The sequence below is a fragment of the Zosterops lateralis genome (genome assembly GCF_965231275.1).
Source record: "Zosterops lateralis genome assembly, chromosome: 3".
Taxonomy (NCBI): Eukaryota; Metazoa; Chordata; class Aves; order Passeriformes; family Zosteropidae; genus Zosterops; species Zosterops lateralis.
This window is the reverse complement of record NC_139764.1, coordinates 18,332,442-18,357,581: the sequence shown is the minus strand read 5'-3', so window position 1 is coordinate 18,357,581 and position 25,140 is coordinate 18,332,442. Positions and strand designations below refer to the sequence as shown.

The window sequence follows — 25,140 nt, the reverse complement described above, 5'->3', positions numbered from 1 at the left end:
CTGATTTCCAGAGACAATTTTTTTAGCTTTCCTCAAAGTTTGGAAGTGTTTGAATAGTTTTGCTTTCTTTTTCCCCTTATTCTTCTGTAGAAGCCGCAGTATCTATTCATTGTTCAGGCAGCTGATTGGCTTGTTGTTTCTTTAAAAAATGTAAAATGTTTCAGCTGAATGTGTAATAATAATAATACATGGCACTTTTATGATGCTGTTCATCTTCAAAGTGTTTTAAAAACATAAGCCAACCTACTCATTTGTATTGGGATACACATTGGATAAAGGTCAATAGCAATTCAACTATAAAATTGATTAATAATAGTATGACATAGAGAAATAATATAATAGATTTTAGTTAGATTAAAGACATCAGACAGTATTCTAAATGACAAGCGGAGTCCTCTTCTGGACACAGAGGATATAGCAATTGAAGTATTTTGGTTATTCATACCAAAATACTTGAACTTGTTGCACACGTATGAAGCTTTGCCTGGCTTGGCATTTGTGCTTATTTTCATTGCAGAACAATATTTTGTTGACACATTCATTACTGGTTATAAGTCTTTGCCAAGGGAAGCAAATGTAAGTTAATCTCACTGTCCAAATAGTGTTCTTTAAGGATAAAGAACTTTTTCCTTAGGAATTTTTCTACTTAGCAGTGTCTTAGGTGCTACACAAAAAAGTGCAATGAAGTTCTTTGCTTACATATTTAAAATTCAAGCCAGCAAACCTATGGAAGCAATATGCAATAGTATGAGACTGCCAGTGGAGAATTAAGGTGATGCTGGTAAATTTCTGTGATTGCTCAGGTCTTTTAAGTATATATTACATGGAGAGAAATTTTTTTAAATGCCAAAGGGATTTAGGAGCACTGGATTCCTCTGATTCTCAAATTTTACTCCTGTGGACACTTTAGCATACATTCACTTCCTAAGTGAGAAGAGCTCAAAAGCCCCACATTGGCAGAAAAACAACCTGTGCTTTTTAAGGGATATTCAGTTCAATCCAATGAATTCTAGAAATATTTTGAGCTATTTCTTGGCTGAGAGTCTGCAGTAGAAGCAGGGCTTTTCATTATATTACTCTAAATAGAGAGCTTCATCTCACTTTCTAGATTTGTATTAAAAACCTATATAAAGTGTGACCCACTGATTTTGACATAAAGCTCTACATCTATCACTTGTGTGGCTTGAGGTCCTCATGACATTTTATGTCTGCAACTCTGTTCTTTGCTTCTTCTCTGCTGTTAGCTTGTCTGAACGGATTTTAGTAATTAACTTTAATTAACTTCTGGTGATAGTAAGCAAATATCCACATCATGAAGAAGATAATAGTTTATAAAGAGAAGAGAATAAAATCCATGCTTCTAATCTTGATGTTCTCCTATAATACTTAATGTAGGGGAGGAAAGTTAATAGGGTGGTTCTGAATCCAGCCTGTGGTAGCTTACTCCATGTGCTGATTTCTGTGCTGCCCTGGGCTATTCTTATTCCTTGAGCAAAACGTTTTCCTCTAGATTCACACTCCCTTGGTGAGGAGGATGGGGAAATTGCAGTCTGCCTTTGATAGCAGTTTCTGTCTGCCAAAACAGACCTGTCTTGTTCTGTGCTGATGTACAGTGTAAGGAGGGACAGAGATTAGGGCTCTCCTCGGTGTAACTGGATTACTGGAGATCCTACAGCAAGCTGTGGACTCATACTCTGACATGAATAATAACATAAATATAAAATCATGGAATCATCTAGGTTGGAAAGGACCTTTGAGATAATTGAGTCCATCCATCAAAATGTATGTTTATATAAACATGTGTGTATATATGTGTATGAAATTTAATTTCTGAGTATTAGCTATTATCTTAGGAAGGACTACAATAACACATTTGGATTACAAAAAAGGCATAGGAGGGATTTTGAGTTCTCTTTCTTAAAATGTGAGGCACTTGGCTTTTGAACTTCAAGTTTGTTTTTCTCTTTATTGATACTAGTGCAATTAAGTAGCACATTTTTCAAAGTTAATGAAGGGGGTAGCAGAGTTGTATTTTGGCAAACAAGCATGTCAAGCTGATTTCTTAAAAGATGTTAGATACCTTACTCTCATGAGTTTCAATTTCATTGGAAACAAATGTAAGTAAATTACCTAAATAAACTTCAAAATTTTGCCCGTTATGTTTTTGTGATTTTATTATATTAAGTAAGCTTATTTTGACACTACAGTAAATGGACGTAGTTGAACTTTTCATTTGTATTTTACTAGAGGAAGTTTTGCCTGGTCTATGCTAAAATGGAATGAATCCTCTGAAAAAATAAATCCTTATTGAACTAGAAACTTCAATTAAGTGACCATATAAGTAGGTTCTCATTTTCTAGAGATCTTGAAATACATTAAAAAAACCAAACCAAAACAAAGCATCTGTTTGGAAAACACTTGCTTTATTTTGGGATGGAAAGGGGGATTAAGTTTATTCATAATTTGTTTAAATATATGCACTTCTTTCATGGATAAAAAGCTTTGTTGGAAAGCATTTGGATGGATTGGTTTAGTCTAATAGTGTCATGCCCTGATGACTATCCATTCCATCAAAAGGTTTTTAGGGTGAAGAATTCTTAGCAGTTTCTTTGCATTTCTCTTTAAATTTGTGATTACGGATTACCTTAATTTTTACATCCTTGGTTCTTGTGTATGTTTTAGCTCCTTTACAGCAACCGCCTCCTACAGGAGAAGTTCTCAATTCCTCTGTTATCAATCTTTCATGGAGTTCCCCCGACTCTCCAAATTCTAACAGGCTTATTTACCAGCTGTATAGGGATGAGGAAGAAATTTATACAACTGAAGACTACCATCCTTATAGTAAGTAAGATGACAAAGATTTTGTATTTGTGTGTGTGTATATATCTGTTTATCTATGTGTGGTGTTTCTTAGCTGTTTCTCATTCTTGTCATTATCATTCTCTGTGGTTTTGAATACATTATCCTGCTTCTCTTTAATGAGTTACTATTCTGTGTTATTCATTTTGCTTGAAAAGAATGAATACCTTAGTCTAAAATCTGGCAAATACAATGACCCAAAATGGCTGATAATTATTTTTCTTTTTAATCTGAAAAACTTTAAAACTGACTTACCAAAAGTATTTATTGAAAATATACACAGCTGCCAAAACCTAGGAGTCAAAGTCACAGATGAAGAATTTGGGTGAACAGAAGAGGCCATAATGTGCTTAAAATTCTTTTTTTCATCTCCTTGGTTTTAAACTGTTAACAGATAGGAAAGCTTTTTGTGGCCTCTAACTTTTAGCACCTTCTGTTAAGCTATCAGTGTAGCTCCTGATTTGTCTTTAGCAGCACCACTTCTCTCATGTTGAGGCTTGCCAAGGGATCCTCAGAAGGCACTCCTAAAGGATTCAACACTCTGTCCAAGCTGGAAAGGCCATTTTGTGCTAGTATTGATCCACTTATCAAAGAAAAGGAGATGGATTTGGATACTGTTTTTATGTATACATGGCACACAAGTGGTTTTTTTTGAGAAGATGGGTGTGATTTAATGTCACTAAGGTTTGACCTCTGTTCTAGGAGCTTCATCAGGTTTTTTGCAGTTTCTTACCAATGCAGCATTAATGTTTTGCAGAAGTCGAGTCATTCTAATTGTTGGTGTGTACCCTGGAGAGAAAAAAACAAAACAAAAAATCAACCAGAAAAACAACAATGACAAAACCCAAAACAAGCCCCATATTTTTCAATGGAATCCCAGATCCTTTGGAATGCACCTTACATTTCTCTGTTTTGGTTTATGCTGCAGTGTTACAGTTCATTACTATGTGGCTTATGTTGTGAATTTGGGCACTCTGCAGTACATGCTGTGAGGAAAGATATGTGACCCCATGTAAGCATGGGATCAAGTGACCGAGAGGAAGAAACATTAAAAATATTTAGAGAACTAACAGAGAATATTCCAACTCCTTAGATTGGTTTAAAGGCCTAACTTTAGTAAAAATATGCATTAATTTAAAAAAACAACAACATATGATATTTCATTGTTATAAATCTATTTAGTAATGTACTTGAAACAGTGCATTGTTGAGGATGTTATTTCATTATTGTACCTACATACTTTGTAGAAAACAAGAAAACTCTGGACGTATTTAACTGGATAATGAGACATCAACATGTTTCCATTTAACAAAACATTACCTTCTTAAAAACATAGGTTCAGTTTCAAAAGACATTTTTGACATTTCCTAGAAATACCCCCAATTAGTGATATGAAATCATCTGCTGGTGTTTGGATATCAAAAATACATTGTTAATGCTGACAGAACTTTCCCAAATTTCTAATGCTTATGAGCTGAGAGTACAGCTGGATTATCTTATGTACAACAGCATTATCTTATGGCTAAATGAGAGTTTTATAGAAACATTGAACTTCCCAAGGAAAATTAAGAACAATCAGCATGGTGATGTGGATGATAGTATTGCAGAATGGCCAATTAAAACAGTGTTTTCTTAACTGCTCTGGAAAACCTCAGCCTCAGGTTTCCCAGAGCAGTCTTTGTCTTGAGGATAAAATTAACTACTTGCTCTAAAATGTGGAAAAAACCCCAAAGTTACTCAATTCTAACTCCAAATAGAGTTTTTTCTAATTACTTATAAATGTAACTAAATACGTAATCATAAACTCATTAAGGATGGAAAAGATGTCTAAAATCATCAAGTCCAATGATTAACCTAGCATTGCTATGACACCTCTAAGCCATAATCCAAGTTCTACATCTTTTTTTAAATACTTCCAGACATCTTGAGTCTACCACACTGCCAGACAGCTCATTCCAAAGCCTGACTACCCTTTCCATGAATACAGTTTTCCTAATATCTAATCTCGTAATATCAAATAACCAACTTCCTCTAGCACAATTTGAGGTCATCTCCTCTCATCCTGTTACTTCAGAGAAGAGCCTGACCCTCAGGCCACAACTTCCTTTCAGTAAGTTGTAGAGAGTGATAAGGTCTCTCCTGAGCCTTCTTTTCTCCAAACAACACGAACTCCCCCAGCAGCTCCTCATAAGACTTGTGCTCCACACTCTTCACCATCTCCATTGCCCTTCTCTGGACATGCTCCAGCACGTCAATGCCTTTCTTGTAGTGGGGTTCCAGAACTGAACACATGATCTGAGGTGGGACCTCACCAGTGCCAAGTGCAGGGGGAGATGCTGCTGCATCTTCTGCCTGCTCATCACTAACACACAAGGAGGTTGCAGCAGCCTCTGTTCAGCTGACAGAACTGTTCCCCAGCCCTGCCTGAAGTACCATGAACTGAAGTTGACATAACGTGGTCTCGTTATTCCTGGACTCCAGTGATGATGTTGTGATTGCTATAAGGAGTAGAAGTGCTGTAAGCGATTACTGGGATGACTCTGCTGCTTTTGTGCTACAGTGTCAAAGGTTGAATATCTTAGCAATGCTCAGAGTTTTGTCGTCCTCTTCTTTAAGTTGTATTCACGGCTGTCTTGCCAGTGTGGATGTACAGAGAGAATGTAAAAATAGCTTTATCCATTTTATTTGCTTTGCAAAAGTTTGAGTACCTGTGCTCTGACACATAATATATTACTCAATGTTAACTATTTCTTAAGACAAAAGAATGTATGATGTTGTAATTGTACATAAATTCATACTGTGCTGTGATGACTAAGATGTGTAACTGCTTCTGGGACGTGCACGGGAGCTGTTAATGGCCATTGGTACTAAAAAGATGCTAAAAAGCTACTAAGAATAATGAAAAGTAGGGATGAGGAAGGTAAATATAACCTTTTTATAAACCTTTTTAATAATTATTTGCACTTTTGTTTCACCTCTTAGCCAAGACCAAATACTTTTCAAATTAGGTGTTAAATATAGAAGTGAGGAGGTGAAAGCACACAAAATTGAAATATTTGGTCTTATGCCATCAAATTAATCGAAAACAGAGGTTAGAAAGTTTGCACAATGGTTTGGATTTTTTTTCTAAATTATATTCACTAATATTGATGCTGATTTACATTTGAAATAATTATTTTGAAGAAAAAGAAGAATGAGAAGATAATTGTATTAATCTTCCTGATTAAAGCAGTATCTAGAAGTTCAGTGGAAAAATAATTTGCCTAATGATGCTAATGTGCAGTAGAAGGTAATAAAGGATAAAGGGGACCTTTTTTCTTGTGCTAAAAAAATCTTAGAAGTTACAATGTTTATAATCTTAAATAGAGCATGTGAACATAAATATGTAATGGATTAGAGCTGGACAGACTTTAGGTATAGCAATTGATATTGTTTTTAATGTCTTAGACTGATCTAGTTTTCTTCTCACCTGTTGTTTCAGGTGTTCAGAACTTCACTGATACCATGTTAGCTCCATATACCTTCTACTCCTATTATATCCAAGCCAGCAACGTTCATGGTTTTACAAGAAGTGACTCAGTGACATACAGAACAAAATCTGGGACACCTATAGGAAGCTTGGATTTAAATCCTGTCTTTCCTGTTAGTCACCACTCTGTTTTGCTTTACTGGACAAGCGTCTCCAATGACTCTGGGCCCGTGGAGAAATACATTTTGACTTGTACTAGCTCGGTTGATCTGCAGCCTTGTGGTCAGTATGAAGGCTTAAAGACTTCAGCAATTATTTGGAATCTCATTCCATTTACAAAGTATGTTTTTTCTGTGCAAGCTTGTACTAGTGGAGGCTGTTTAAAGAGCCAGCCAGTAACTGTAGTTACTGCTCAGGCTCCTCCAGAAGGGCTACACCCACCGACTGTAGAAACCATCAGCTCTACAGAACTGGCTGTGGAATGGTCACCACCTGAGAAACCAAATGGTAGGATATTGTGTTTACTTTTGTCAATCAAAATCTTCGCAAGGGAAAAGCAGCATTTCCTCAAATCTCATTAGAATATCCTTGTCCATGTGCCATACACTGAGAAATTAAGTAAGGCATTTTCCTAATTTGCCTATTTACCATGAAGTTTATCCCCAGAGTCTGTATTTTATTCTTCTGGAGTTCAGAAATCCACTGACTGTTGGGTCCAGGATTTAGCACTCAGTGGCATCTGCTGCAGCAAAAATCGCATTTATAATCAAACATTTACAGTAAAATTAATTTTTTCCTAATTTGCCAGATTGCTTACTTCAGACAGATGTGGTAGTATTGCCTGACAAAAAATAAATAAGCAGATAACAGTCATGGAAAAAAAAATCTAAGAATTAACGGAGAAGTCTGTTTTTGAAACCATCCGTCATGTGCAGTAGCCAATTTTATTACCAGTATAACTTTGTTAGGGATTAGGTGATTGCCAAGAGTTGCTGGTCTAACTTGTGTAATAATATTTTAGGATTTTGAAACTGAGAACACAGCTGTTGTAGGATACTTCTGTGATACCACAGATTTTATTGGTAAAACTATCTTTTAATATATGAGCAGTGGAGTTTTGTGAACTTGCACTAATGTGCACAAGTATTTGTGCATGTGAAAACAAACATTTTTATCTGTTCACAGAATGGGCATCTGTCTTTGAGGAGCTCAGCTTTCACTTTGAGCATCTCAGTTTCCAGCTATTTCCAGGATAGGGAGAATGCCCACACAAGAATAACTATGTACTTAGAGGGATAGTTTCTACCATGCAAGTCCTGATATTTGCTTGTTGGCATCTCAACCTGTCATTAACTCTTCATAGTCCATAGCCATGACATGCATCTAATGGCCGGCACAAGCAGATTTAAGCAATATTCTTACATTTGCCTTGATATCTGGGCAGATTTCCTGATCTCTCCAAAGACAAGGAGAAAAGCTTTTTCTCCCAAGCAATCGCTCTAGTTTAGTGCATGAATACAGACCCAAATACATAAATTTTATGGCAGTTTTCTCCTGTCTTTGCAAGAAATCTCTGGTCAGATTTCTTATGATCTTATAGTTAAACTACTTTCATGATCCAACCTAAATCATGTATTGCTTCATATCACAACACTGATTGGTTTTTTTAACCCCAGAGTGGTGAGGCCTTCCTGCGTACATAATAAGTTTCCATTGATATAAAACTGATGAACATGTATCTCCTATCCAGTAATATTTTTTAAAATGTTGGTATTTAAATTATTAAAATGTCACACAAAATTTCTCTTCTCTTTGTCTTAAAAAAAAAGTTGGTCTTATAGTAGAACTCCAGATATCTTTTAAATTTATTAATTTTTCTGACCTTTTTATCTAGGTATAATTATAAGATATGAACTTTACATGAGGAAAAAATTAAAATCTGCTGGGAACTTTCTTCCTCCTGAAATTCGTATTTTCCAAAGCAGTGGATGGCTCAGTCCTCAACCAGTTGTGGAATCTCAGAATGAAAATGCCTTGGCTCCACCACAGACCAGTACCACAGTCGCTGATCTGGAACCATTCACAGAGTATGAATTTTATGTGCTAGCAGTAAACATGGCAGGTAGCATATCTTCAGACTGGATATCAGGACGAACGGGAGAGGCTGGTAAGCACTGGTTTGAATTTGTTTGATAGAAATGAAAGGAAAATGTAGATAAGCGTGTATTCCTAATTTTTGATAAAAATGTCTATTGATGGTTAACTAGGGATAAATTCACATTTTTAACTAATTAAAGATAGGTCAGATTATCTCAGAACTGAGCATGAAAAGCAAAAGCATTTTCTTCACCATAATATCATGTTGTTGAGGAAAATAATCCGTGTAAATTAACCCTAAATTTAAACTACAAGATTGCAAAATATACCAAGCAGTGTTTTAATTTCAAGACCCTGAGAGGGTTACCTTTTCAAGAGTATAGTGCTTGAAACTTCTGCTGAGACCCCATTAGTTAGAGATGCCTCTATTCAAATTAAGGTTCAAATGAGACCATATGCCAAAGTCAATAACATGGATTTTATTTAACAATAAATGTGGTGTGTAGAGATAAAAAGAAAGGGAAAAGAAAGGAGGGAGAGAGAGTGATCAACAAAAAATAGTTAACACCCATGGATCCAGCAGTGTCTTGTTGGTCCTTCTTCACCCTGGCCTTCTCAGTAGTGATTCTGAGGTCATTAAAAGTATTTTACTAATTATACATTTTAGCAAGTAAAAGAACTAATGCTCCTTGGTTGCACAGTTCTCTTATTTGATTGGTTGAATGATTCTCTTGCTTCTAATGCTAATTATTCCACATGCTCAGTGTTTCTCTTTTTTTGAGTCAGTGGGTTTCTTGGGTTGATGGGCTGTGAGTCAGTGGTCATGATCTCCCTTGATGGAATTACTTTTACCTAGTTAGAGCTGATTTCAGCACAGTTGCCAAGTTGGCTTTTGTTGTGGTCCATAAATCTTGCATTCTTTGTCTCCACTATTGGTGATACATTCTTCTTGGAGGTTTTTTAACCTCCAGCTGGGTCTGAGATTACGTCTGGACAGTAGTACCATCTATATCTTGTCTCAAGTTCTTGCTATGGTGGCTTATCTTACAGTTCCAAGTTCCAGGTATACAGAGAAGCATATTCAGGGGAGCATTATTGGTTCTTGGTGTTTGCAAAAGCCATCTGTCCCATGACTTGAGATGATCTTTGTTTGGCTGGTGATATGTGTGTGAGCAGTTGCTTCTTCACACAGTTTGCTGAAGTGGGAATTTTTGTCTGGGCACGTTTAACCAGAATGAGCAAAGCAGATCTCACATGCACCAGCCCTGGAGTTAATGCCATCCTGTTGCTTCCTTCTGTGCCTATCTCATGGCAAAATCTGTTGTGTTTGAGACAGCCAGCTGTGCTCTTTAACTGCTTACAACTCTTCATGTGCTTTTATAGAGGCCAAGTGTCATAATATGGCCCCTTTTTATCAAAGTGTAACCAGTTTGCAACCTTTCTTATTACGACCCTTCTCTTCTGATTTTCAAAAGGGTTTTGCCACTTGACATATTATTTGAAATATCAGCAATTTATTTCAGTGCTTTCAGTAGAAATCTATGGTTTTCTTACTGACAGAGACCATGGTTAACAATTAAATATCTCTTACATTACTTATGCTTTTGTTTGGTGTTAGCTTGAAAATCATGTCCTCAGTCATTTGCTCCAGCAAAACAGCAGGCTAAACTAATTCCTCCTTCAAAATGAGCCTTTTTGCTTATCTGTTCCTAAATACTATATGTTATAAAAGTGTTAAATTGTATTTGGGAAGAGGTCCATTAGTGGAGTTGTTTGTACATAGCAGAAGTGCTGTGAGTTGGTGTCCTATTATTACAGAGGAATCAGGTGGGGATTTAACTGCAGTGCAAACAATCCTTTAACAGATTTACTATGGAAGACAGGGGAACTGTTTTGTGAGAAGTGAGAGACATGTTAATTTCAAACTGGCCTAGCAAACAGAATCGCTTTTAAGATGCTGAAGTATTGAACACTTTTTGCTTTTATCAGTTTTTTCCCATGTTGCATGAAGTTTTTCTTCAAGGCCTTTTCATTCATATGTACTTTCCTACCTGCTACAGGGGATAGGACTGTAGTGTTGATTAGTATTTCTTTGAAGACACAGGCAGAGTTTTAATCTGCATTCACAGCCACAGTAGAAAACAGGAGAATGATGAGTGAAGTACTTACCAAAATAAGGTGAAAAATTCCAGCTAGACTGGAAAATAAGGTTAGAAAGGGAAAAAAAATGATTGTCTGAAATGGTGTTTTACAAGTACAATGAGAAAGCTTGCATTATGCATATTGCTCATTTATTTTATGAATATTATTAATTTAACTTTATTTCAGCTCCAGTGTTCATGCCATCTCCGTCAGTATTCCCTCTTTCACCATATTCCCTTAATGTGTCATGGGAAAAACCTGAGGATAATGTATCAAGAGGAGAAGTGATGGGGTATAGCATCAGTTTGATGACTGAACAAAGGTCTTTGCCACCATTTTCCCAGGTATTATTGTTAGTTACATTAAGTTTTTCCTAACTGTTTTCCTAACTGTTCCTACATTAGTCATTATCATATAACTAGTAATAATATAATTGATAAAACCTGATGTTCTCTGAGGTGTTGTGATGATTTTTTTTCCCTGGTTTGTTGTGTATTCTCTGATCTAATTTTTCCACCTATGGGTTTGATGTAATGTTAAATACTACTACTGCATTTTAAGTTGTCTTTCTGATCTGGCTTGTTTTCAATAGCAGGTGTGATTCAAAATTAGGAGGGATGAGGTTGTGCAACCAAATTTAAATTACTTTGATATTTATATATACTGTTTCTGTATTGTTGCTATATTTGCTAATATGCCTAAAGTCATATTATGTTGTAGGTATCTACATTTCCCTTAAGAAGGTACTTGTCTGGGTAAGTTTTTGAAGTGGGGAAACCTAAAATACTGGAAAAAACAGATTTAAAAAGCCGCAAAATATGGGATTTTAAAATACTGTTGTAATGTTTGAATTACTGTGTTTGGTAAACAAACATCATGGCATTGGTAGTAAGCGGAAAGCAAAGGAATGAGCTTCTGATAATAATCAGAATGTGGGAGTGGGTCTGGTGCTCTCATATGGTATTTCTCATTCAGAGCTGATTTTGTCTTTTGATATTATCACAGATTGACCTCAGTTTATTTGCTTCTCAACTGGGGATACTACTGTTTTCAGGGCTGTTGTAACAATACGTAAATGACAGTTGCTTCTGGTTTCTGGCTTGCAAGATGCTTCACGCAAAAAAAAATCTGATAACAAAAATATCTAAAATGCCACAGTTTATTCAGTTCCCCTCCCACTGATAGCTTATAGTGATGTTAAAGTAAAGCAGATGCAAGTGTTTGTAGGTATTTGTTATCGCCCTCCCTCCTAATGCCTGCTAATCATGTCACCCCTTCAATGGTGGTCAGATTTCACAACTTAATAGTGTCGTTTTCGTCATCTCAATTGTAGCTGCGCTGTTTGTAGTGATAACTGCACCACCACACAGTTTTATGAGGCAATAACTTTGTTTCCTCATTTATCCACTCAGGAACTGGCTTATTACCTCATAAAACAGTGTGATGGGAAGTATTATCACCTAAATCTCAGCTTGTTCAGACTCTCCAAAATCATCCTTTCCCTTAGTTGGTCTATTCAGGCTTTCTCACATCTGAGTGAAGGAATCTGCAAGTTCAGAGACAAGTTTCTTATTAGTGAACATGTCATCAAATGACAGGAATGAAAATGTTATTAACCAACTGTTGTCTTCCAATCTGTTTGCTTTGCAGGTTTTGCATATAGCCGAGGCTCACGAGCTCTCCTATGTAGCGATGGGATTAAAACCTTACAGGACGTACAACTTTACTGTTACTGTCTGCAACCAAATTGGTTGTGTAACCAGTGAGCCAGGCATGGGGCAAACCTTGGCAGCTGGTAAGGAAACAATCTGTAGCAAAGTGCAAAGCTGACACATGGTTTACTAATGAATACCATGATGATGGTCCTAGTTTGATGCACAGTGGCAGGGATAGGTGTTGTATTAATACAAAGTGACTTGCTTAATTATTATTTGTTTGTATTGACTGATTAAACCCAAAATGTTATCAGTGGAGGTTTAAGGTGCTCTGCTATTGCAGTAGGATTTGTGTACTGCTCTCTCAGTTGCAAATTATGATATGTATGGGTTTTGTTTGTTTGTTTAAATGCTGAAGATACATAAATGTGGCTTCATCCACTCATTCATTTATGATGCTAAGAAGTTGTTAATTTGTTATTGAGGATTTTCAGTGTGTGTTTGTATAACAAGAAATGTAAAATGCTCCAGCTGTGCCAATGCCTTGCTTAGCACATGCAGGAGCAGTTGCATGGCTCTAAGAGTAACATAAGTACATAGTGCATTTGTGTGTCTAAATGAGAAGCAACATAGTCTTTGCTTCTGCTTTTTTGAAAATTTAGCCCTCAAGATTTGAGATTTGGTTTGTAGATATGTATGTACATATCTATGGGAACAATGCTAAGGAAACTGTGTATGTGTTCCTGTGCACCTTAATACATTTTCAGTCTTTAAGCTAATATCAGTAGCATTGGCATGGATTTCAAAGGTACTATCTACAAATATAGGGGAAAATACACCTAAGTCCAAAACAGAGATGGAGAAAGCCTATATTTACTTTGAAGAAAGAACTGGCATAAACTCACTTCTTGGACATTAGGGGTTGAAGAGGGTTTTAAGAGAGAAATTATTAGGAATTTGGGCTTTACAATCTCCATATTCCTGGCATGAGGTAGTCAGTATGTTCTTTAATACTGTAAATACAAACTCAACCCATGCTATTTGACATACTGGTGGTCATCTGAAGAGAGCTGAACACTTAACATTGTGGTTTCCCTTTGTATAGGCATGTAAAACATGTTAATTAATTTCACAATATTAGCTAAAATGCTTAAATAAAAATGTTAAACAATCAGAACTAAAGCCATTAAGCAATTAATGGTGTTGTCATACAGATGTTGTGATGGTGATCTTTGTAATTACCTCTCTCATGTAATTTCATCTCACATAAAAAAAAATCTGAAATTTTATGCTGAAGTTAATTTTAAGGTGTTGGGATATTGCGTCTAGTCTGTCCTCAGTTCTTCATGTCTATTTATTTCATTGCCCTTCCATTTCTTTTCAAGTGGAAGGCTGAGAGCCTCCACTTCCACAGAGCCTCCTACTTGTATGACTTTTTCCATTCCACACAGCCACAAGGAACGGTGTTCCAGTCTGTGCTGATAACCATGGAAACAAATATTGCCTAAACAGCACATCTTATTACTACAAATGATCCAACTTTGCATTTATACATTTATTAAAAGATTCAGGAAGAATAGCTTAGTTATGCTTGACAGCTTGTTTATGACCATCTCCTCCCTGGTTGTGTTAATACTCAGAGACCTATCACATTAGAGAAGACAGGAGAATACAAAATAGCATAGCAGGCATGTCCCCATTTATTAGCTGTTTTGCAGTGATGCCTTTTCCTACTTACTGCTGTAAGCCTTGCAAGAAAAGAATCAGTGCTGTATTGTGTTCCTTTTATGTTTTTACAGCACGTTATTGCAATGTCTTAAATTTTGGCAAACTGAAAAATGAAAAACTCACATTTTGCTTGCAAGTTTGTCTTCCACAAGTCACGTTTTCTGTTCCTGGAGATATTTGTTTCATCTTATCCATGCAGGGTTTTTTTGTGTGTGGGTTTGTTTGTTTGTTTTGTATGAAGTTTGGTTTTTATTTTTTTTCTTTTTGTGTATGTGTGTGCATGTTTCATTCTGTGAGGTTCTGTAAAACTGTTTCCAAAGACAATTTAAAAGAAGCACTACTTATGTGATGACAATCAGAGGGAGTTAAAACTTGAAACAAAGTTTGGAAAACCAATTCCTGGCACTTGTAAAAATACATAATCAAGTCTTAGCCCATTTCTATCCTTTCTTTTTTTGTCATTGAAAAGTGAAAAATGAAATTAAAATTGTCTTTCTAGGACTGTTGGGGTGTTATTTTTTATGGAGGAATGTCTCTCTGGCAAACAGACAGCTTTCCTGGCTGGATGCCAGACCCCCTCCATGCCCTGGCAAAGGCAGCTTTTTGGAGGAAGTCTTGACTGAAATGTGTTCCAGGATGATGATCCCATTGTATCGTAACACAATCCAGGAGCTTTGAATTGTGTTTCAAGTTGGCCTGGAGGTTATACTAAATTAGTCTAATTCTCTTCCTCTGATCCTCAGGAGGAGGAGGAGGAGAATGAGAATGGAAAACCATGTCAGTCCCCTTTTATATATGGAGTATACAGGTTTATCACATGGACTGTTTAATCAATGGGTATCTTGATTGCTGTGATTTGGCATGTCCAACAGATTTGTATTAGCAAGGGACATATTTTTTGAAATTGCCAATGACTTCTAAAATTTGCCACTAGAAGTCTCAAGTAATTTTTAAGCTTTGTTCAGGTTCATTAGGGTAATTTGAAGTCTAGTTATAAAAAAGATACTCTTTAAAACCTAATATTTTTCTTTAAAAACTTGTAGGGTTCTTTTGGTGTTTCTTTTTTCCTTAATACATTGTAAGACAGAAAAGGAAAATGAAGGCAGAAACAAGGGTGTGAAATCACTAGAAACAAAATTGTTGAGGAAGAGAAGTGTAAGGGGTTTTGACATAAGATTGAAAAGACAAAAAAAGAATACCACCCAAGGGAGCAGAAGCATCAGGAAGAGTCTGCTGATTTTTCAGTGAGAAGTCTCTTGGACTATGATTAAAATCCAGAAGCAAACTTAATGAGTGGATTCATTCTGACTTGGTTCAATATAGGCATTTGTACTGCGAATATCTCATGTGTAGTTTTGCAGGAGTAGAGTGAAAGAAAACTCAAATTGACCATATGTCCTTGTGTCTGTCAGACTGGCAAAATCACTCCTCCTCACCAATACATACACCCACGATGTTTGTAAATGGTAATAAAGAAGACAAATCAGAAGAATGGGAGGAGAAAGTGTGAGAAAACAAAATAAAATTGCTAAGACTGGAGTTACTTTATAAAAAGGCTGAGTGTTACAAATGCATATGAAGCTAGGAGGGTAAGCTAAATAAAAGAACAGTTATGCCTGATGCTCCAAGAATGATAAAAGTATTGGAAAATCAGTGTTAGTGTAAATACAGTACTGAAAGGAAAGATCAAAACAAGCATAGGTAGGTAATCAAAGAGAATTACCCAACCCTGTTACTCAAAGAGAAGGTGACTGGACAGAAAGAGGACGTCAATTTCGTCTGCTCAGATACAAGTACCTAAATAGCAGACTTTTAAATATGCAATTAATTAAGAAGTGTTTCATACTTTTTAATGCTAAATTAAGGTGCTGCATCTTCCAGAATCCTTGTGGTATTTGAGATAACTATATGCACCACAATGTTGTGTGCATGCTACTGAAATCCTTGCCTGATAGATGAGGCAAAAGTTCATTGCTGATACTTTATTTGAAAATTTGAAATCCAATTTAAGCTTTGTTTTTGTCTGTGCTTTCTCAAGATGAAGTGGATCTGCACATTGAACAGTAATTATACATTTTTTCAATACATAGAGCAAAATTTTACTTTTTTTTCTCTCTGGCTCTGCCATGTTTAAATTCCTATTTTTTTTTTTTTTTTTGAGAATGGTGTTCTCAAAAAACTGTTGTTTTTACTAGGTCTTAGACAATTTTTTTTTTTTTTAAATTTCAAAAACACTTTTTCTTGCATGTTTTTTTCTCATGTAGGATTCTGAACTGGTACCTATAGAACTGAACTAGCTGGTAGCAGTGAGAGATCTGGTCTTTTGAAAGCTTCTTTTTGTGACAACACATCTACATGAAATTATGAATTACCAATACAAAACATGCCTGTTTTCAAAATTTTTCGGTGAGGCAGAGAAATGCCATTTTATTCCTATCAGTTTCTGTCATTTCAGCAGGATGAAATTAGCCATGTGAATGCTTGGACCAGTACAATTGCTTACACTACTGATCTCAAATCATATAGTCAAAGGTTGCCTTAAACAATCTATACAGCTATGTTTCATTAGCTGCTGTGTGACTAAGCTTATTTCTTATAATTAAGTTTGCCTTTCCTTTGCCCTTAATTTTTTTAAAAATTAGTTTAAAAAGCACTTTTTAAGGCATAGCAAAGTATTTGCTTTGTGATTGCTGCCATTTACCCCAGCACATTGTATTTCTGATCTTTTGCTTTTGATGGCAATTACAGGGTTCAGAAGCTAATTTGTAGGAGATATTCCTCCAGCACCAGCTGCATCTGGCCTCTTGGCAGACTTCTCAACCAGTTGTATTTGGGGCTTTGGAGTTGCCTCTGGGTTTGCTGGGGTAATTCTGGGCTGTCTTACATCCTTGTTATTTTCTTTTTGATTACCCTTTTAATCTGAGTAATTTGTCCATTTTTTTCCATTGTTTCCATTCATGAATAAGGTGCACTGCAGACCCTTTTCAAAAGCCTCATTTGTTTATGTCTGTCATAGATGGCTTTTCTACAAAAGGCGATGCCTCAATTTTAAAATCACCAATACCCATTAAACAGGTAGTAAGAAATGTATAGTTTCCTTTGTTACAGAAGAGAAATATGAGGGCCATTTGCTGCTGGCCTGGAAACACAGATTGTTTTGCATGCATGTACGTAAGTCTCTTCATTGTGAATAGGACCCAAAGTGATTAAACAAGCACTCTTAATATGTTAATTTATAATTTTAATTACAACAATCTTGTATATATAGTCATTAGTGAATACTAATATAAATATTTTTCTACCTTTTTATTCATAATGCATAAACCAATCATCCAGTTACTTCTCGGCAGTTGCCTGTTTCCGTTTCATAATACAATCTTTGTTCTTAGTTATGAATGCATTTTGTTCATTCCTGTCTTGAATAATCCCTCATTAAGCTAGTCACTTTCTGCTCCATGCTAAAAAGGAAAAATTATCATGCAAATGTGGCATGCCATATTAAAAAGCACATTACCAAACACTTTTGTTGCTGTCCTTCAATTAGTTTCCCTTCTTTGAATTTAATTTCATTTGTTGTTAAACTACTGACTTGATGTATGGACTCATGAATTTGAGGCTGCTGCCAAGAATGTAGCAGGAAAAAAAATCAAAGCCTCTTCAGAAAGCTACAGAGGCAAAGCTGAAATGAATTTGCTTCACCTTTGACAAGAACACTTGAGCAGCACTGGAATCCTCTGATGATTCAGCTTGGCTAATTATCCAATTATTTATTCCAAGAATAAAGACGCTGTTTTACAATTAGAAAAGTGTAAAGTAATCTGAGAAATTTCATAATGACAGATGACTTAAGTAACTTCTGAGATAAATAGAATCTGCTCAAACTTGTCTTGCCAAGTGTTCAAGCTGTAGTTAAACTGCTCTTTGAGTTTCGGGGAATCAGTAGGGAATTAAAAATTATTTGTTTCTTCTCCCCTACCAACCACATATTATGTCATAAAATAGCTCAAAACAGCTCAAGTTTGTTCTTTTTCCTCTGTCAAATTTGCAACATTTTTAAGCAGTGTTTAAGTTGCATTCCTCTTGATTAAAAGCTTTTGGTTCAAAGCAATACTTTTTAATTGCCTAATAATATAAGTCAGTTCTTAGGAAAGAACCGTGCATTTAGGAGTTCATTTGCAATATAACTGAAAAATTCATTGCATGGCAGTAAAACAATTTACTGTTAATTATAAGGAGAAGAATTTGCTGTACCATGCTCACAGATTGCCATGAATCATGCAGCACTCCTAGAGATTTATAACAGATGTGTAAGTGGGATGAATTAGCAGGGTTTAATAACAGAGACACAAATCATGCAGACTTCAAGGAGCTTTAATTGATATACTAGAATGTGACGGGCATGAATCACTCAGCCATTCAACAGCACTGTAACATATGGTCAGCTCAATATGCTGCATCTTAAATCGGTTGGTGAGTCGTTGGTTGTCCCATATGGTGGAAGCAATATATTTTTCATGATTTTTTAAAAAATACTGTGGATTACATCAATTTTAAAAACCTGATTGCAACATATCCATGTTACTAAATTTTCTTTTGATGTCCATTGTGGGTGGGTTTTATTCCTTTTTATGGGAAGGAGTCCAAAATGGACTTTAAAGAGTCTCTTAAAACTCAAAATATTGTCAGAAGATATAGGTATTATTACTTGACTCATTTACTTCGGAAATGACTGATACCATTGTGAAGTGCAGAAAAAGAGAATGTACCTGAAATGCAATGGCAAACTCGGGGTTCTCTGGAGTAATTACTGGAATCAAAAATGAAATGCATGACCCATAGTGAGGTGTGCAATTTTACCTGCAAGGTAAACTCCAATATGAAAAGAAAAATATATTTTCTGTAACTTTTTGTCCTCAAAATTGGCATTTTTCTCTTTTATTTTGTACGTATGCATTTAGGATTCAACTTAACAACAGTTAAAAACTGTATACTTTTCATTGCTGTTACCTTCCTGAACCATTTAGTGTCTACTTGAAAGTTTTGGTGGAAGAGTACACGAATACCTTCCTACAGTAAGCTGAGCAGAAGTTACTCAAACATATGTAAGCCTGTAAAATTTAGCCACAGTGTAAATATGTTATTCCTGGGACAAGAATCTGGCAAAGTATGGAAAAGCTTTAGCAGTTGTATTAGTAAACCTGACAGACTTGAGAAAGGAGTATTGTATCCTTAGAACCATGGCTGCCAGAATTTAATGTCAACAATTAAAATTTATTTTGATCCTTACCTAGTGTTTATTACTGTTTGTATACACAACAGACCTTACTAATACAGAGATGCACTATTAGATGGAATTACCATCTGTTCAGAGCGAAATGCTGGCATCTGTCTTCGAGCCTAAAACTAAAATGATATTATTTCAAACAAAACAAAATTAACTGCTCTTTACTTACCAACTTCGTTTTTGTGTACATGTGTGTGCATAAACACATGGGAAAGGCTTATTTGTAATGACCTGTGTAGCAACATCTATATTTAGATATATGACTTCAACGTAAGCTGTATGGACCATCTGTCTTAATTGGTCTTTTCTATGCCCTCTGCTACACAATGGAATGCAGCAATCATGGGCTTTTAAATACTGGTTTAGCCTTATAATATATTAAATATGTATTATATAGCAAGACATTAAACCTACGTAATTAAAATACACAAAAATGTGACTTTGAATCCACTAAAATGCAGTATGCTCATTTTTTTGACAGATGTGTTATAAAAGAACGTGACTAAAAAAAATTAAATAGGTAAAATTATACTCAATTCATCTTTCAGAAAGTAGCTACAGGTACCACAGTGACACCTTTAGGAAAATATATACTGTATCTTTTAGTGTTGAATATTTTTAATTTCAGCATTTAGTACCCTGCTGGGCTAGTGCTACAGATTTATTTCAAGACCACCTGTTTTTGTGTGCAGTTGGGGTATTTTTTGTTATTTTTGGTTTTTAAATACTTTTGTAAGCTATTCTGTACGGTGTGCTTCTGTCTTGATGCACAAGAATTCTCAAGCATCAAGGAGACTGTAGTTTAAATACTAGTGCTATAGCAAGGATGTTACTTTCTGAAAGGGTAGTCTTGTGTTCCATATATCACAAAATAATAAATTGTGTCATGCCAGTGTTTAATGCGTGTACACAGTGCATTAACTGTAACTGTAGTACATTTATTTGTGCTAGAGGAGACTTGAAAATGATTAAAAAATCAATACTTCCCTGTCAGAGAAGCAAGTGTTACGATGCATTTAAGTAGTTAATTGCATAAGCCCCATAAAAGCTTCAGGTTTGGGTATCAGAGATGCCATAATTATGGTCCAAGTAACTGCCGTTTATTAATACTAGACTTTAAAGGAATATGTAGTTATTGTCATGAGTGCTAGTCAACTGTATGCATTTTAAAAATAATGAATTTTAGTATTTCTGTTTTGCCATCAGTAATCTGAACTGGAGGGCTCAACCTCTTCAGTTCGCATTTAAAATGCTGACGTAGGCTGGTTCCCTCAGAGGTGAAGTTTTGATTGTTAAGCCATGTTTTCTATTTAAACTTGTGCATTAATACCACAATTCATTAGTGCTGTGCCCTACTTATGCAGGGGAGCTTATGACCTCACACTGCATTACTTCAATTTTGACATTGTAAATTTCTACCATCGCGTGAGATACTAATTAGATTGTGAAGTCATAAATGATACCTAAGCAGGAATTTACAGCACATAGTGCCTTTGGCAGTTTCCCAGTTCCCCCACTCCCTGCTTTCTCCAAGAAGAATATCTATCAAGTTATGGGGTATGGGGGACAAAGAAAAAGAAAAAAGAATGAAGTAATCTACTACTGGCGAATAGGAAAAATGAAAAATATGTTAATGATCTTGGAAATGCAGGAATGTTTAAAAGGATGTTATTAATTCATTTAAAATGAAGCAATCTCTTCTTCTCTAAAGAACTCATGCTATGGACAATGCTGGGCTGTGAAGTAATGTGTCAGATTTTGATGGCCCATATTTTAATTCAGGTTTTATTATTTTTGAAAGGCATTTATTGCTCTTTACTATGTCATTATGGGAACAAGTAATTTTTACTTGTTGTCATTGTGTTTTGCTTCCTGGACACAAATGGAATTCCTCTTAAATCCTTCTCATTATCGGGGAAAGCAAGATAAGATGTATATAGATTCTGTACATAGCAAAGTGTTCTCATACTTCTCCAGATAATGTCTTCTGTTGTTTCACTGGTGGTCCATTTCTTTCCACCTGTAGGACCATCATGTCATTATCCAAACAGGTCATGCTGCCCTCCAGTGGCTTACTGTACATTATTATATTAAAAAATGGAATAAGTTTTGTTAATAACTCAGCTATGGAGTAGTCAATGCTGTCAGAGTGTTTAAAAGAATATTGAAATATTGGGTTTAACAGTAGGAGGATCATCCTATAACGTAAAACTATCCTATACTGCTACTTTTGTGGAAACAGTCTTGTTGGGAGACCTGGTGTGCACCAGAATTGGAGAAAAATTAGAGAGGGTCATTTTCTTGAAGTGAGTAATTATCTGAACACAAGCTGCTGTTTGGTGTCACATCATGAGGACAACCAAATGCACCTGCAGGACTCCGGACAGAGAGCTGTTCTGCTCCTCTTGCTGAGGAGAAGTCCAGTGACAAGAGACCCCTGTTGTTATTTACCGTTCCGAGATGTAAAAAAATGGATAACTGGTCAAATTCTCCTTTGGTTTTTTTCTCAAATCCACTTGTGAAAGTCATACAGATACACACTAACAGGGAGTTTGGCATGAGAGGCCAATGAGGGAAGGAGGGAATTCAAATATACTCTTTATGAAGATGTTGATTAATATTCTCAAAGATTATGAACAAAAATATTTAGATATAATTATAGAGACATTTATCTAAAGCCTGAAGAAACAAAGTATTTCTTGTGCAACTGAAAGTAAGTTTCTCATAATGATTAAGAATATTTTTTGAATTTTTTTTCTCTCCTAATTAAACTTCTGTGGATACCTGTGTTTCTTTTTAAGATCAGAAAATGAAACAGGATGTTTTGCAAAGATTATGGTATGTGCAATAATTAATTCCCCAAATTTTGTGGACAATGACACCTAGATAACTTTTTTTATCCATAGCTCCAAGAAAACTTAGTGCTCCTCTTGTGGAAGGAATAAACAGCACAACAGTAAGGATAATTTGGAATGAGCCTGAAGATCTTAATGGGCCTTCTCCCATATACCAGGTGGAAAGGATGGATTCATCTTTAGCTACAATGAATATAGAAGTTACAAAAGGGGTCCGTTTCCCAGGAAATGGGTATTACAGATTTGCAAGTTCCACTCTCCCCACCAATACCTACTTTACAGGTAAATGAGTTTAAATTACTTAGAAAATGTACAAATTGTACTCTGCATTTGTTTTACCATTTGGCATCATGTTCTATAAAACTTTTATGTTAGGTAGATTCTAATTTATTAAAGTAATGTAATGATTTGTGATGTATGGGCTGTTTTGATTCTCACTTAAAAAGCCTGTGGACATCATTGGGCATGTGGATTTTTATTACCTCATGTTTGGGCAGAGAGATGTACATGACAGTGAATGTTGCTGCATATTTGACTTGTTTCTGAATTGTAAATATATTCTATTTATTCTCCTGGGATAAAAACTTTTTAATTAATTTGCTGTGAGTGCTAAGTTGTGTTTTATTTGGTACCTTTCTGAGGATTTCTGGGGCTGCATAAGTTCTCAAAAAGCTCTGTCTTCGAGGTGCAGAGTATTTGTGTTGTGATCCTGTTTGTTTTGTTAAGGAAAGGAAAAAGCCTGCCACTCTGACATAATTCTGGTCCTGGCTGTTTCTGGGCCTTTGAGTGTTCTCTCTTTTCCCTTGATTAGTTACTTTACTTTGGAACCAGGAGGTTTTCAGATTGAAGCAGACCTATGTCCTATTTCTGATTCTCATCATTTGCTGATGTCTTGACTTCTGGGATAAAGTGAAGATATAGACAGTATTTTTTTTTTTTTTTTGCAAAAATGAACCTGATTGCATGTTTGAGATGTTGTAGCCATCTGTAAGTGAAATCTTGCATTTGCATGCATGAAGTATGAGTGTTTAAAAGAAAAAAAAAACAGCACAGCTGAAGACTTAAAAAAAAAAAGTGTATGAAAGATGTGTGCGTGTGTATATTTCTTTCAGGTTATGAGAATGACAGCAGGAAGGGGAAATCCAGAAGGAATCTAGGTAACTGTAAGAGCAGGCATTAACTAGCACACTGATGGTACTGGGGCCACACCAGTGGCAGTGACACAGCTTAACGTGGTACAAAGCCTTGTTTGCTAAGAGAGAAGGGCTGCAAAACCTGTGGAGCACTGTGACACAAATAAGAACACTGGAGCTTTGAAGAGCCCTCAGCTGACATTCCTTGTCTTCAGGGTCACCCCAGGTAATTCTGGCAAGCCTGTTTTGAGCACTTGGTACTTGCAAGTGTGTATGTACAAATTCAGGTTTTGTTTAAAACAGAAGCAGCTTCTTCCTCTCTATGATCACTCAGTGAATCTGACTGAAAAAAAAAAAAGACGAAGTGAAGATGATGTCACTTTTTTTTTCTAGCTAGGTGCTTACTTGATGGATAAATAATAATAAAAAGTGATAATGTGTTTGTTAAATATTGACACTGTGTTGACTGGCACAACCTGTCTCTGTGTGGGAATCTGTAGGAACAGCTGTTGGACTCCTTTCCTCATCCAAATTGCCCAATGGTTTTCCTGACATCAGTTTGCATGGTTTACTGTATATTTAGAAAAATACCCTTTGATATGTTTCTTCTGCTGTCAGTTGTGACTATTTGTAACCAAGCAAGCCCAACACCAATCTACCCAAGTTTCAATTCACTCTGGGGTTTAGTTCTGCTCCATAAGCTGAGACTGATGTCTTGAGTAAAGTTTATTGTGATGGCTGAGATGATTTGAGAGAGTTTGGACAGGCAGGTTGGGAGATGTTAAAATAAAGCTCCCTTCATATTGGCAGCTGATGGCTGATAACCCTGTATGGATAAATATAATTTATCATTGCTTTGGATCGTGTTCTTTCTGTTCTACCAGCTATTAGTCAGAGTATTTGGAGACAACTTAGAACTAAACCATACTAAGCGATTTGTCTGGACATCTGCTAGTAATGACTGACAATCAGATTAAATCAGTCTACGTTTGGTACCTAAAAATGTGTAGTTCGGGTTTGGCAACTCAATAAAGATTTTGAGAAATATAAATCTGGGTTTTTCTAAGTAGGTCATCTGTTCTTCTTCTAAAACATGATGGAGGGGAAAATGATAGCAAATCCAGGAGAGTTTACAAAGACAGACACTTAAGGGGATGAAAAATATTCTTTAACTGCACTCTGCAGTTGTTTTGTTGTTGAGACCCTCTCTTATTACCCATTTCTGAAGACAAGCAGTTGGCAATTGTGCTTTATGGATGGAACAGCTTTAGTGTGCATGCAGCTGTGTACATTTTTGACACAAAAGTGTGCCAGCTTGTATGTGTCAGTCAGCAGACAGATACTTCTTGGTGTGTCTGGGATCTCCCACTGTTAATTCAGAAAAAGATTGATCAGTATATTCATTGCTAATAAATGCAGTTGTCCTCACTACCTCCATAGCTGGTCTTACAGTCCAAGGTGCAGGTAATAGGGGCAGATGTATTTTCTGGGAAATTTTCCAAAATCATCTTTAAAAAAAAAAAAAAAGGGTTATTCAATAAACACTGGCTACATTAAGCAGTGTCCTGTCTGTAACAAAGCCTCCAGCTGCACAGGGAGATGTGTTCTGAGTACACATTAGATGAGAAGAAATTAAGTAAAAAGACTTTTTTTTTTCTGCTGGAACTGTCCATGTACAACTTTTCCCCTCTTCAAAATGTGAAGAATTTTATGATATAATTTCCCAAATGATGAAGACTTGATTTTTAGTACTTACTTGCATTCCTTGAAGTTCTTGGATACAACAGCATTTATTTTAGCTAAGCAACTTATCCATCTCCCATCACTGAAAATTGAGGTATTTAGGTGATTATCTTCATATCTTCCCCGTGAGACAACAAAGTGGTCTGATTTAATGTATGAGGAGCTGAAGTTCAGA

At 35.9% G+C, this 25,140-nt stretch overlaps 1 protein-coding gene across 1 annotated transcript in view; it reads left to right on the top strand.

The window, feature by feature from the left end:
* The window catches only part of USH2A (usherin), a gene marked incomplete at its 5' end in the record, with an annotated part of 372,289 nt that overhangs the window by 72,414 nt on the left and 274,735 nt on the right, over window positions 1-25,140 (top strand). Inside the window, 6 exons of the mRNA XM_083856830.1 lie at window positions 2,683-2,841; window positions 6,341-6,835; window positions 8,223-8,495; window positions 10,754-10,911; window positions 12,218-12,362; window positions 22,141-22,371. Coding sequence (XP_083712956.1) covers window positions 2,683-2,841; window positions 6,341-6,835; window positions 8,223-8,495; window positions 10,754-10,911; window positions 12,218-12,362; window positions 22,141-22,371 — 1,461 coding nt within the window. The remainder of the gene's footprint in view (window positions 1-2,682; window positions 2,842-6,340; window positions 6,836-8,222; window positions 8,496-10,753; window positions 10,912-12,217; window positions 12,363-22,140; window positions 22,372-25,140) is intronic.